This window comes from Acyrthosiphon pisum, chromosome X, assembly GCF_005508785.2.
Source record: "Acyrthosiphon pisum isolate AL4f chromosome X, pea_aphid_22Mar2018_4r6ur, whole genome shotgun sequence".
In the NCBI taxonomy this organism is placed as follows: Eukaryota; Metazoa; Arthropoda; class Insecta; order Hemiptera; family Aphididae; genus Acyrthosiphon; species Acyrthosiphon pisum.
This window is the reverse complement of record NC_042493.1, coordinates 97,341,745-97,356,359: the sequence shown is the minus strand read 5'-3', so window position 1 is coordinate 97,356,359 and position 14,615 is coordinate 97,341,745. Positions and strand designations below refer to the sequence as shown.

The window sequence follows — 14,615 nt, the reverse complement described above, 5'->3', positions numbered from 1 at the left end:
AGCTCTCAAAGTCCAAACATTCGTAACTACTAATTAGTATTATAATGAACCGTATTTATACACGTATTATAGTAATACGGTTAGAAACACTTCGGTATAAAGTTACACATATTCTGTGATATAGACATAAAATAGTATACAATTATTAATTATATAGTGCATATAGCTACGATAATATCGTAGTATTATATTTCTTACAGCTGTTTTATATAGTCGCTTCGTAAGTCGATTTTATCATAATTTATCATAGTTTGGGTAAATATCCAACCAGTATATCACTAGCTATTGTATAGCATTTTATGTAATCTGTGAGAGTATACATATTATACATATACATATTATTATTAGTTTATCTTTATTGTTGTCGAGTTTAGGTGGCGCATTGACTCAATAGCCTCAGTAGCCGGTGGACGTTTATTATATTAACTTACCATAAGTATTATGACCGTTATATACATACTGTACCTGATACACTAAATTGTAAATTCTAATATTCAATTCACTGCGAGCATTGTCATATGACACACTTATAATAGTATATTGTGATCTGCAATCAGACAATATGCATTATAATAATCTTATTACCAATTCATTCGTTGTTTGTTCTATTCTCTTATTCTCCATACCACAATCATTCAACCAAAATGTGGGACCAACTGTAAAAATGACCAATGGACAAGTGTGGCCGAAACCTGTGCTGCAACACATCTACGATGAATATTTGACATTTGAACCAGAAAATTTTCATTTCAATGTAAGACCAAACACATAAAATATAACTAAAACATGTATATGATTTTAATTTTTTTAACCAATTTTTTATAATAAAAGTTATATTTTAAATAATGTAACGTAGGTACCTATAATATTATCTTGCGTATTAAAATATTTTAATAATAATTGCTTGTAAGTATACGGTATTAAATAGACAGTATTAAATTGAACATCATCAGTTAGAACAATTTTTCCTTTATAGATTACAGGTTATAGTTGTGACGACCTTCAAGATGCATTTAAACGGTATAATTCTATGCTGTTTTTAAAGGCTACGAAAAAATTTAATCAAAACACTAGTTTATCTACGGACTTAATCATTGGCAAGATGGAAGTGCTCAATGTGCAGATGACAAATCCCTGTGAGAATTATCCTTCGTTAAATATGGACGAAAAATGTAGAGTATTTTTTATATTTTCTTAATATCTCTCTTACTGTACATATTAATACAATTTTGATTTTTTTTTTGTACAGATGAAATTAAAATAAACAATTCCAGTGGACTTTTACTTGCATCGTCTATTTGGGGCATTCTCAGAGGTCTAGAAACATTTTCTCAGTTGATTTATTTGGAAACGGACGGTTCCACGGTAATATTTTAAACTTTTTAACACTCACACAAACGTCGCGATTTTATGATGTAAACTTTGATCATAATATATAATATACACAGTTTGTGATTCGGCGCACGTCAATAGTGGACTATCCGAAATTCAGGCATCGTGGATTTCTATTAGATACGTCTCGTCATTATTTCCCTATCGAATCGATCACGAAAACTCTAGACGCCATGTCGTATTCGAAAATGAACGTGTTTCACTGGCACATAGTAGACGACCAGAGCTTCCCGTATCAGAGCAGCGCTTTTCCGAACCTGAGGTCTGACATTTTAACTAATTTGTGTTGTACTTATATAATATAATAAATTTACCTATGATAATTTTTTCTTTTTTAAACAATTAAAAAAATATATCGATGACAGTTGGCGCTGTCCTTATTGGACGTAATTTTTATATTTACATATTATTGTTATGTACAGCGAAAGAGGAGCTTTCGGGAAATCGGCAATTTATACGAAAGATGACGTCAAACGTGTGATCGAACACGCAAAACTTCGAGGTATTCGTGTTATTCCAGAATTCGACACCCCAGGTAAGTACGGACACCACAGAACAAGTAATAAAAAAAAAATCTGTAATGCGTATTGTACGTCATACATTATATTATTTTTATTATTTCAATATTAGTATACCTATCAGGGCTTGCAAACGTTATATTATTACCTAACGTTATATTTGATGAAAACGAATGGAATTTATAAAAGTAATTATAACGGAAAGCAATAATCAAAAATGATTAAATATCGCAAAACAAAGCATATCGATTAACAAAATATATTATATTTTATCATTAAACAAAACATAACGCATAACATAATTTATAAAATATATTATAAAACGAAAAATAACGTAAAACGAAATATTTTAAAATCTATTTATTTAAGAGGTCAATATTGGTTTCGTATAAACACTTATTTCATGCAAACAATCTAAGAACTGATTATATTATTAGGTATATTCCGTATCCGGGCCATTGCCTACCAGCATTAGTTATTATTTTTAAATTTAATAGGTATTAACATTATTTTATATAGCGATACACGCAAAAATTGTGTAACGTTTAAATTGTAAATAAAATAAAACAGAATTTTTTTTTCAAATGCAAGCCCCGGTACTCATATATTAGGTATAAGAACACCGAATAGAAGTGTTATTATTGACAACTCATATATTGTATGATCTTTTTTTATATTCAGGACATTCGTTATCTTGGGGACTCGGTGGTATTCCGGGACTACTAACTGAGTGTTCGGATCCAAATGAATTTGGGCCTATCGACCCGACGGTCGAGGAAAACTACAATTTTATCAGGACGCTATTTTCTGAAATCAGCGAATTATTCCAAGACAATTATTTACACCTCGGTGGCGACGAAGTAGATAATTCGTGCTGGTATTGACAATTTATTGTTTTTATGCATTATTACAATTTATAATATAATATTGCCATACCAGGTCCCGCATTCAAGTCAGGCTCGGGATTAAAGAAGGAAGGGAGGAGGGGTATTCAAATGAATATGATATTTATTTAATTACGAAATATTTGAATTTTATAATCTAATAATTGTTGTTCCCTGCAGTTTATATGTGGTTTGGTGTGTAAGCAGTATATAATGTACTATTAGAACAGAGCTCGCCCCCACACAGCATTTTAATATTTTCTAAATATGGTTTATTTTCAAGACAATAATAATATATTAGAGTAGTCAAAATAATTAAAAAAATTGCGTAAATAATTAGGACATAATATTTTAGTTATATTTTATGGCCTAGAAGTTCATATTAAATTTAGAAACTTTATAAAAATATTAAGTCAACATTTTTATGCAATAATATTATAGTACAATTTTATACTATCGTAAGAAGATAATATGTATACAATATTATATCAGTCAAATATTTATTATTCAATCACTTCAAAATATTCACAAAATATTATTATTTCCCAAATGTTGTGTGGGGCTAAAGAAATTGTAGAACTGCACATCCTTGCGAGATTGAAAAATTGACCGTTTGCTTCGATCGTTAATATTTGTAATTCCACATTTAAAATTTGACAAATTAAATGTTATTATAATACATATAATCAATAATATATTTGATATTTCCAGATTTACTACATTATATTTATTATAATATAATGTTTAAAATAGTTTAGTAATATCCAATAGGTATAATCATATAAAAATAAATACAAATAATACCATTTCATATTAAATTTAACATTTATAATTTGGTTTTTGAACTTTCATACATAAAACCGGCGATTCCGACGAAAAACAAATAGCTTATGGTATTTTCCGCATATGACGCATCGTAGTGCGACAGAACACACACGATCAGAATATAAATCGTTGGACTCACCAAATTTAAATAATGTGTCAATGCAAATATAAATATTATGACACGGTGTTAACCTACCACCATACCTGATTGGTCGTACACACGTTTATATTTTTAGACCATTATTGTACATCTATTATATCATAAGACAATGATAATACTATTTTCAATGTTCTTACTAATTACCAAAAAGCGATCACTATACTTAACCGTTGTATAATGCCGATTCATAATATTTTGGAAAACAATGTTAAGCCACGTTTTTAAACATAATGTTATGTACGAATAAAATTGATCATAAATCTTGGGTTAGGTTACGTTAGGTTTTTATCTACAGTACATTTTAATTTGGAAATTATGAAAGTTACCGTAAACCCTGCAGGTATACAACAGGTGGACTTAAATCCAATCTGTTTCAGCCATTTCCCAACAATTCTGCGCCAAATTACTTATAATATGCGAGTGTTAGGTTTATATATTAAATATAATAAATTGGTTTTCGTCGACTGCAGGTTCACGAACAAAAAGGTACAAAACTTTATGCATCGTAATAACATAAAGAACGTCGTCGAATTAAAAGACTACTACTTCGCAAACATTTTCAACATAACGCGAAGTTTAAAAACCGTGCCCATCGTGTGGGAAGAAATATTTGACGACAACATCCACCTCGATCCCAACGCCGTGGTCCATGTGTGGAAGAACTATTATGATTATTCGATCTTGTCGAAGGCAAGTATTTATAATATTATATATAATATTTTTTATAATATTATATATTGGGTGATTAATTTAGAGTAGGAAATTCAGTATTCAAAAAGTATTAATTTTTTTGAAAATATAATTTTCACATGTTTTAAAGACGTTACAAAATAACGTGGTTATTAAAACCTATGTTTTTATCCCCATAATTTTTTTTTGAGTTTTTTTAGTTTTTTGAATCACAACACAGTTTTCTTTTGATCTTTGAAAGCAGAATATTTTTCTTAGTATTTTGATACATATAACAATCGTTTTAAAGATGAGTAGTTTATGAGTTATAAGTAAGTATTTAAAGTTTAGTGGTGCGGAGTAGGGGACCAATATTTTGAGGGGTTCCCGGCGTACCCCTCCACTCTGCTCATCAAAACTGTAAATAGTTATAACTTTGTATTATGTATCGAAAAATATTCTGCTTTGAAATATGAAATGAAAACTGTGTTGTCTTTCAAAAAACTATATTTTTTTTTAAAAATGTTGTTTTTAAAGACTAAAAATAAAATAAATTTTTTTTTTTTAAATTTATAATTTTTGAAATAACGGGTGTTCAATTATAAAATAATCACCCGGTATATATATTATACAAAGAAATCAGGTTATTATATCTATAATGTTTCGTTCGAAATCGTCAAACACGCCACACGCGCATGACGTCAATAAATCATAAAGGCTGTGACTTGATGAACTTAAAATTGTTAAGAGACTAATTGAATATTTCACCCAACGTTCACCGTCAATATAACCCGATAAAGACATTCACTGTAATATTTGTAACGACTGCCGCGTATTTATTACTAAAATATGTATAGGTACTTTAATAGATTATAGTTAAAACAAAATATCATCACCAACTGGCGATTGTCCGTTACCCACCCACTACCTCCTTAAAAAAAACACAGAACCTTTTATGATCCGAGCATCATAACATCATCGATGTACGAATAATGAATATAAGGTATATAGGTAGGTGCTATTCAGAACAGATAACGCGATACGATCGATCGTGATAATAATATTATTATCTATTCGTAGGTAGGTATACGTTTTCGCGCGTATCTGAAAATCGATATACAATTTTCATAAAATCATTTCCGGTTTCGCCATTGCAGATAATGGAAAGCGGACATCCGGCACTATTTTCCAGTTGCTGGTACTTGAACTACATCAAGTACGGAGCGGACTGGTCGAACTTCTACAGGTGCGACCCGACCTCCGAGGTCGGCGATAACAGTTTGTTTTTGGGAGGCGAGGCGTGCATGTGGGGCGAGTTCGTGGACGAAACGAACTTATTGCCACGCACGTGGCCCAGGACCAGCGCCGTGGCCGAAGTGCTGTGGTCATACACGCTAAACGAGACTGACGCCAAGTACAGGATCGAGGAACACGTTTGCAGGATGAGGCGGAGAGGAATACCCGCTCAGCCAGCAAACGGACCTAGCTATTGTCATTACTAGAACCATATTAATGTCGTATCTTATATTTGATAAAGACTATAACTATATATTGTAGAGATGAATAGGAAATACCGTTAGAAAACATGTATTAGACAAAATAATAATATAATATCACTATTTTAAAAGGTTTTTGAATTTTTATTCCATTCGGATTGGTAAAAAAACGATTTAGAGAGTTTTAATTCGTGAAAACATTGTATTGTGGACGTTATAGCTAAATACAAAATAATATATTATAAATAATCATTAATTTTAAAGGGGAATTAATTTTTAACCATTTTGATAGGTACTGCACTAGTACTTACATTGAAATAAATAATTGAGCATCGTGACAATGATTATCGACCCTCTTTAAGCACAAACTTTTATTGCTTGATTTATGATTAAAATTTAAAGAGGGAGAAATTCGGTAACGTCTCCGAATTACAGTTGTGGTGGGTGTCGAGTGTACCTCGTTATTAGGAGTAAGTCAATAATTATAAATTATAATAGTATTTATGTGTTAAATTCGAATTCAGTGATAAGTCATTATAATAGAATATAATATATGTGCTTAAGTTAAATTCAATGATAAATCATTGCATAGGTACGAAAAACGATTCTGAGCGAAGACCGTCTATCAGCCTATTATATTAGGAAACTATTGTAGGAAAGTACATTTTTTTGTTTAAGTAGCCTGCACGGGGCTTAGTGCGTCCCGTTAAGTACCTTTTTAGTAATCCGATTTTCAACTCAATTAATTTTGATTGATAATAATTATCTATAATTATCTATAATTATTGTAGAAACAATTTAAAATTAAAAATGTCTATAAATAGTTCAAATAGTATCAAAATATTTAAAAAAAAATATACAATATAATATAGAAAAAGTTAATGAAAATATGCATTTGGTGAAAATGTCAAGTATCTACGGCTAAGCGTTTTTAAGTTATTAACTCAAAAAACTATTGTGAATTTACGATCAACTTTTTATTTTAATTACACTAGGCAGTAACATCATATGAAGAGCCATGTATTAAATGTTCAAGTTTTTTATAGAGCAAAACATTTTTTTCACGACGAGAATTTAAAAAAAAGCAAATAATAAGAAGAATCTTAAGAATAAGAATAAATAATAATTTATATATTTATAATTATTATTTATATTTATTTAATAAATAATAATCTTAAGAATAAAAAAAATGTTTTATAGGTACCTAAAATTTATAAATAGCTCAAAATGATTCAAATCATTATTCATTTTATGACGAATAAAAATTACTGTTACAAACATTCAGTGAATAAATCTCGTACCTGCAGCTATACTTTTTTGAGTTACACAAAAAAACAAAATGGATTTTTTCATAAACAGGTTTTGTATAAAAATCCCATTTTTCCTTAATTTTTGGTTCTTAGATGAGCATTGAATGTCTTGATTTTACGCTGATGTGAGTTTTTATATACACGAAAAATAGTCGTAAAAATGCTTCGATTTTCAACTTCAAGATCTTTTCTAGTAGAAAAGTAAATCTATATAGTACTTTTGAGAGGTTAAAATGAAATATTCCTAGGAATCTTAAAAAGCGTCGATAAAAAAAAAAAAATATTTATTGGATATTTATAATACCATTTTCTAATCACCATTCAATTCTCAAAAAATGTCAACTATCTTTTTGAACTATAAATAGGCATAAGAAACTGTTGATTTTTATTACTTTTCTTTAACTAAATATGTTGATATAAATTTTAATATAAAGTTTCTCATATGTTTTTATTAATGGAAATAAAAAAAATGTTGAGAGTAAATTCAGAATAATATTTTTTGGTCGTCTGAAGTAAGGATTTCGACAACAATTGTCAAATTTACGAAAACTAGCAAATTTTTTTGAGTTAAAAATTCATAAAAAATTTTTCTATTTATACCTAAGAATTGAAAATTGAATATAAGATTATTCATAAGTTTTTTTTACGTTTAACAAAAAATAAATTTTTGTTTAGTTCTATTTTAATTTTAGATTTGACGAAATTAGATATTTGAACGATGAATAACGATCTTAGTTATTTTGTTTTAATTTAAAATTTTACTATAGTATAGTCTGACTGGCAGCTGATCGTTACCACTCAGAATCGATTTTCGCATACACCATACATCGATATTATGATATTGAATTTAGGCACGGATCTATAAATGAAAAATGGTGGGGGGGGGGGCTAGATGACAAAAATTTACAATTATCAATCACTCCTAAATGTTCAATAGGCAATATAATATTATATGTGTTAACTAACATTATGCTTCTCTAAATTCTTTGCTTTAATTAATAAACTGGAAACTAAGATAATATTTGAAATATTTTAAGTATCAAAGACCCAAGGGGTCATTCTATCTACGCCTGATTGAATTCAAATTTAACACCTTCCATTACAGTATCCACTTTTATTTGCCTTGCGCATTTTTAGACCATCGGGATCTTTAATAGTTGAACTCTCGAATGCACCAACTAGATTCACTTTCCCATTACTAAATTGCATTGATTAAAAGGTAGATATTTCATAACTTCTAAATTATTTTCTGTACATTTATTTGCATTGATAGTTATTAAATCTAAAACCAATTAAAATGTATCGTGAAATAGTTAATATGCTCTCCTATAGCAGGCTGTTGAAAATGAAACCAGACTGATGACAGCTGACGGGCATTAATGATATTATAATTTATCAATTTAGAGTATAGACATGACATCAATTATAATGTATATTTCATTCGGTAAAGAATTTAATTTTAATACTATTCTATGCTACTATAATATGATTCATATTAGGTCTTCCGAAGTCGCAGAACCTTGGGCCTGGGCCAGCCCATAGTCTTATAATTTTCACCAGCCCAGGGAGATTATTAATCTACCCAACTTCCCTAGTCAATCCACCTATGTCTATAAACTATATTACTATCTTGGTCACAAGCATTATAGAATATTTTATATTCTATGTTTATTAATGCTAAAATTGATAACATATTATAAGTACATTGGTATTTACCCTGTTCCCAAAATTAGTATACTACTTAGCACCCATGCAACACGGTCCACGGCAACAACCATATAGCACCCACTATACTCAAAACAATTGGTCAAGTTGCTGCACCCGTGTTCGGCGCAATTACATTACCTATTTAAGTTTTTAAAAGTAACTTACCCAACACTGGCTATTTTATACTTAGCTATTTTGACATTCACTTCTTTGGATTCACGGTTATGACGGGTTACCGCTCTGTATAGCTATGTGACGTAATAAGTTACCTCTTTAACTGTTAATATTATATATATTTGTGTTTACTTTAAATTGATTTACATTTCTGTATCTATGATTGTTACTTAATTTGTTCTACTTATTATGTACTCTTTGCCTTTGAGCGTTTTTTTTTTTTTTTTGAACTTAAGCCCGGCAACTATGGCCATTAGCTGTATTGGTTTTTGAACGTTTTTTAATGTCGGTAGAGGGGTAGCACATGTGTGTTGGGTTTGGCAGAATTTTTGATTGGGCACCCGTAGGTAACTGCCATGCCCGGGTGGAGGATGGTAGTACTTGTTCTCCGGACACCGTGACTTGCCCGAAGAAAAATGCGGCCCGTGACCAAAGAATTGAGACGGAGTCGGCTGCGTCGTAACCAACGCCTTAGACCGGTCGGCCACTCCGTCCCCCTTTTAAGCGTTTATAATTTAAATAAAATAATAAAATAAAACAGATGTGTATATACCCCGTTTGGTAGCCCTAAGCGAGGAGAAGGAATAGCAATAATATTATTATGTATACTATATATTTTGTTTTTGTTACAATAAATCATCGAGTCATATAATGTATTCCGAAATTTTTTCTAAATACTATTTTTCAAGCAACTTGATAGTAATATGCTGAGGTGACCGAGCAAAGTTCGAAACAAATCGATTAATAAATATTAAAATAAATTATTTAAAACAATCGAACAGGTCTATTTTATGGAGGTATGTATAATATTATATTGTATGTATTTATGTACTATTGTACTATAATAGTCTAACAATTTATCTGATTATGAAATAGTGTCATAATATGATATTAGAATATTATTTATTATGTATACTGTTTGTGCATGTACGATATTTATGTATATCGGGTGCCATAATACATGTAGATATATATATATGCATATACTTAAACTAGAAACCAGGATGTAATATTATCTAATAAATGGTTAGCGTTTCGTGGAAACGTCAATATGTCTTTTTGCACGACTAGGCCACAGGATACAGATAACGACCTGACGCAATATGGATAAGTTGATGGACCCGGGGGTAGGTAGGAGAGCCTGGGGCTTTATAAAAGCACACCTAAAACGGCCTGTAATCAGACGTGATTGACCATCGTACATGCGAGCACCTTCGCGAGAGGCAGTATAACGATTTTGTAATTTTGGACTTAGTATATTTTTCTGAAGAACATTTACAATAAACAATTTAAAACTTTCAACGAGTCTATATTTTTATTAACCATCCTAAGTTATTACTCACACCAATGGTCTTGCTACCTGCAACTGATAAGCTAAGCAATTAACCCAATTGCTAGTTTATCACAAGCACTGCATGCGCGTTGTAACTCTTCGCATAATTATTCATAAGTCACAATCACTGAATTATTCTAAATCACAGTTCATGGTTAATTATATTATTGTAGTAGGCATTATACTATTTTTTCAATATAATATTATATTAAAATATGATATGCTGATTTTAAAATAAATTATCTGTGATTAAAAATGCAAGAAGTTGCGTCGCCCATGCGCATATCGAATACCTAATTCGGTGACTCGTCGTTGATATTGGCAAAGTTTTTTTTGTATTGTATAATACGCTGTAGATCCATCTATAGTATAATAATTTAAGGGTAAAATTAAAGCCTGTTTTCCTATTCGTAATAACTGTTCAACTGACAACTGTGAACTTCAACTGATAACAATATGACAGCAAACGTTCTCTTTATCTTGCATTATTCTTCACTATTCGTCGTTGCGTTTGACTGTTTGAGCTTTGAGCGTAGTATTATAGAATTACTACATTAAAATATTACTATGATACTATTTAGTATATACTATTCTAATACCTTTTTTGTACAATTCAGCGTACTTTTTCATTATGTTATATTTGTGTGTATGACTTTAGTTATTATTTGTATAAGCTCTAATTAATATACAGACCCACAGTGTGATATATTTAAAAATAAATATGTATATATATGTATATATACCTAATAACTAAAAATTATAATATTAGGCATATCGTATATTACACATTATATTTATAACTTTATGACTTACGAACTTCGGAAATAAAACCTTTTTTATGCAAAAATAAAGTAATAAGAAATATAGAAATGCAGAATGTTTTTATTAAATAAACCATCGTCTTGTCAAGCATTTTCCATAATGTCATTTAACTTTATATAGGTACTAGTGTACTACTATAAAGATTTAGCTTAGATAATAATATTATTATGTTATATGCTTTCCGGTTTCCACTGATTAAGTATATTTACAGATTGACAGGTACGGACAGGTCGACAAATCTAACATTTACTTAAACGATACACAAATCAATAATATTACGTTACCACAGAAACTAAATGAACAACCGATGGTTAATATTGTTCAACTCAATAATCAGCTTTTACCACAGATGGTGTATTTTTCATTTTTGAAACAAGAAATTGTATTTTTTTTTAAACTGTTTTTTTCTGTTTAAAAATATGTCTTAAACAAAATAAATTGTTTTAGTTTTAAACAGTTAAAACAGTGTTTTAAACAATATATTTAAAATAAAATATTTTAATTTAATATGTAATTTACTTGTACCTATGCCAATACGCTGTGTACTAATATAATATGTTTTACTGTTTATTTATTACTTATTTTAAATCTTAAAAGTATCTGAAAATATTTTCTAAATGGATGTTTCATGTGGACATTACTTTATGTATATATTGCCCATTAAGTAAAAACATTTTTAATTAATTTTTGGGTAATTTATTCAATACAATTTAAAAATAAAATAAAATGAAGGATAGTAATAAATATAATTCATTAATAGGTACTTTAACTTTTTTCTGAATGATATCGATTATTATTTATTAATTACTATTAATAATAAACCAAAAAAAAACACAATATTCACTTGGAGTTTATACTATTTTAAATACATGTTTTAACAAATCAACAAATCTAGATTTTACAAATATATTGTATATTAATACATTATAAATTATAATAAAGTAAAATATAATATTGTATCGATGATCAAAAGCACGTACCACGTTTATGGTACAAGTACATAATATACATAGCGATTTAATGTGAAATAAGTCACTGGTATCTGATTAATTCCCCCCCTCCCCAAGCTGTATTTCTTAACAATTGTATACAGTTAAAAACAAAATTACAAAAAAAAAAAAATTCATCAACATTTTCTGTTAATTATGACTTCCTCCCCCCCCCCCAACCATGTCTCTGGAGCCGCCCCTGATGAACAATGTGTATAAACTATAAGTAACAATAAATTAACATGCGACTTCATGCAACCATTAATTGTTTTAATATTTTTTTTAGACTATTTCGATAATACCTGGTTAGGCAAATAGACCACGGAAATAATCCACCTTGGTTCGTTTTACATAAGCATCTACCATTTGTATTCATCTTCTTGAGTCTTGACTCCATCAATACATTTTTTCTGAAAGCTATATTTACCATTAACTTACTGATGTATTTTCAGTTTAACCTTAACTTGAAGATTAAAAAAATAAGAACTTATTTTTTTTGTGTTAGGAACTTAAAAAGCCGTTAATTTAAATATTCTTATATACCTAGTATATAATTTTAAGTTTTTAATAATACGAGTATACGCTTATTCTAGTGGAGGTGGGGGATTGTACCTAGATATTATTTAAGGGTGGGTCTGGGAGGGTATGGTCGAGGTGAAACATGGAAAGCACCCTGTATGCTATAATACAGGGATATATACACACATATCTCCATTCATACATTTTTATGATATTAATATATTATTTATTTTTATTCGTAAAATAAATGAGAATTTTCAAACTTTAAAAACAAGTATAATAGTGATGAATAATATTAATTAATTTATATAGAATACTAATTATATACCATTAATCATGGGTGGCAGGTATTGTAAATGCCAATGGGGGCCGAACTTACTACTTTTTAACCTTAACTTTTGCCATTCTTATATTCATGAGCCCCGATTAAACTTTTCAATGGGGGCTGCGGCCCCCGAGCCCCTATGCAGTCGGTGCCTATGCCATTAATAGTAATAAATAATAATACGTTGTTATTCGTGAATTATATTATAAATCATAATATTTTAGTTGCATAAAAACTAACACGAAGACATAAAAAAGTGAATTTTATGTCTGTCATCAACAGGAACGGATTGGGATATGAATTCGGCCCGGAAAATCTGTACCTAAGTTGGCCCTTTATGAAAAAAATAAACACTCAAATTTAGTTACACAAATTTATTTTAACTAACAAATTAATACATTTATTCTTTGGTTAATATTTTAGAAATTAGGGGTACTAGCTACTTTATAAATTATATTATCTGTATCGTTCATATTATAAAGTACTTCTTTTTCGAAGAACATTAACATGACCGCCTCAAGTTTGGATTCTGATATTTTGCTTCTTAATCTATTTTTAATACATTTTAAAGTTGAAAATGTTCGCTCACATAGTTATTACCTACGAAAACACAAATAGTATAGATCAATAAATTTATAGTGTATTTAAATAATTTATACAATATATATGTACCTGAGTTGATCATGGGAGTGCTAATCCTAGATTAATATAAGCACTGATATAAATATTATACTCAACTAAAATATGAAGACAGCACACAGTACAATCCATGCAAAATCTATCAATTGTATGCCATCACAATCTCTTTGTATAATTATTAAACGTTTTAATGCGTCATTTACAAGTTTTGGGGATCTTAACAAATCAATACCACTTTTCTGCAAATATTTTGATAGAGGTAGATAAATGCAGTTAATATAGTAGAATACTTCAAGAGCTCAGTTTTTAAATATTTTGCTTTTAGCCTAATATCTGTAGACTATAGCCGTGAATCAAACTGTTCCCGTGTTGACAAGTTACAATTGATAAAATCCAATATTTTATATTAATAAAATATGATAAAAATACAGTCTACACATGATTTAAATTTATAATTAAAATCTGTTATTCTGAAGAAAAAAAAGTACACAACAGGAGGACCGGCCCACCAGGAAAACTCCCTGTGTCCCGCTGCCCAAAGCCGCACTTGGTCATCACCATTTAGCGCAGTAAAAATGCTTTGATATTCTTCAACAGTATCCTGATAGGAAAGTGATTCTACTTCAAACTTTGGGGGTCAAAAGTAAAAAGGTGGGCAAGAGGATGTCGATCTGCTGTACAGTAGGTTACAAGTGGGTCACTGTATAATGGATGGTATTAAATTTGAATTCAATGATATAATATCACTGTATAAGAAAAACGATTCTGAGCGGAGACGGTATATCAGTCTATGTATTAGACATATATATACTTATCTATGGTATTAAAAAAAAATTGACCTATAATAGGGACC

At 29.6% G+C, this 14,615-nt stretch overlaps 1 protein-coding gene across 1 annotated transcript; it reads left to right on the top strand.

Moving 5' to 3' along the window:
- The first annotated feature begins 384 nt into the window (after positions 1–384).
- LOC100572106 (beta-hexosaminidase subunit beta) lies at positions 385–6,059 on the top strand. The gene is made up of 8 exons (XM_003248208.4): positions 385–754; positions 977–1,172; positions 1,250–1,365; positions 1,449–1,654; positions 1,815–1,927; positions 2,592–2,787; positions 4,250–4,469; positions 5,606–6,059. The coding sequence occupies exons 1-8, from the start codon at positions 563–565 to the stop codon at positions 5,948–5,950; spliced, it is 1,584 nt and encodes a 527-aa protein (XP_003248256.2). The 5' UTR covers positions 385–562; the 3' UTR covers positions 5,951–6,059.
- Positions 6,060–14,615: the final 8,556 nt, after the last annotated feature.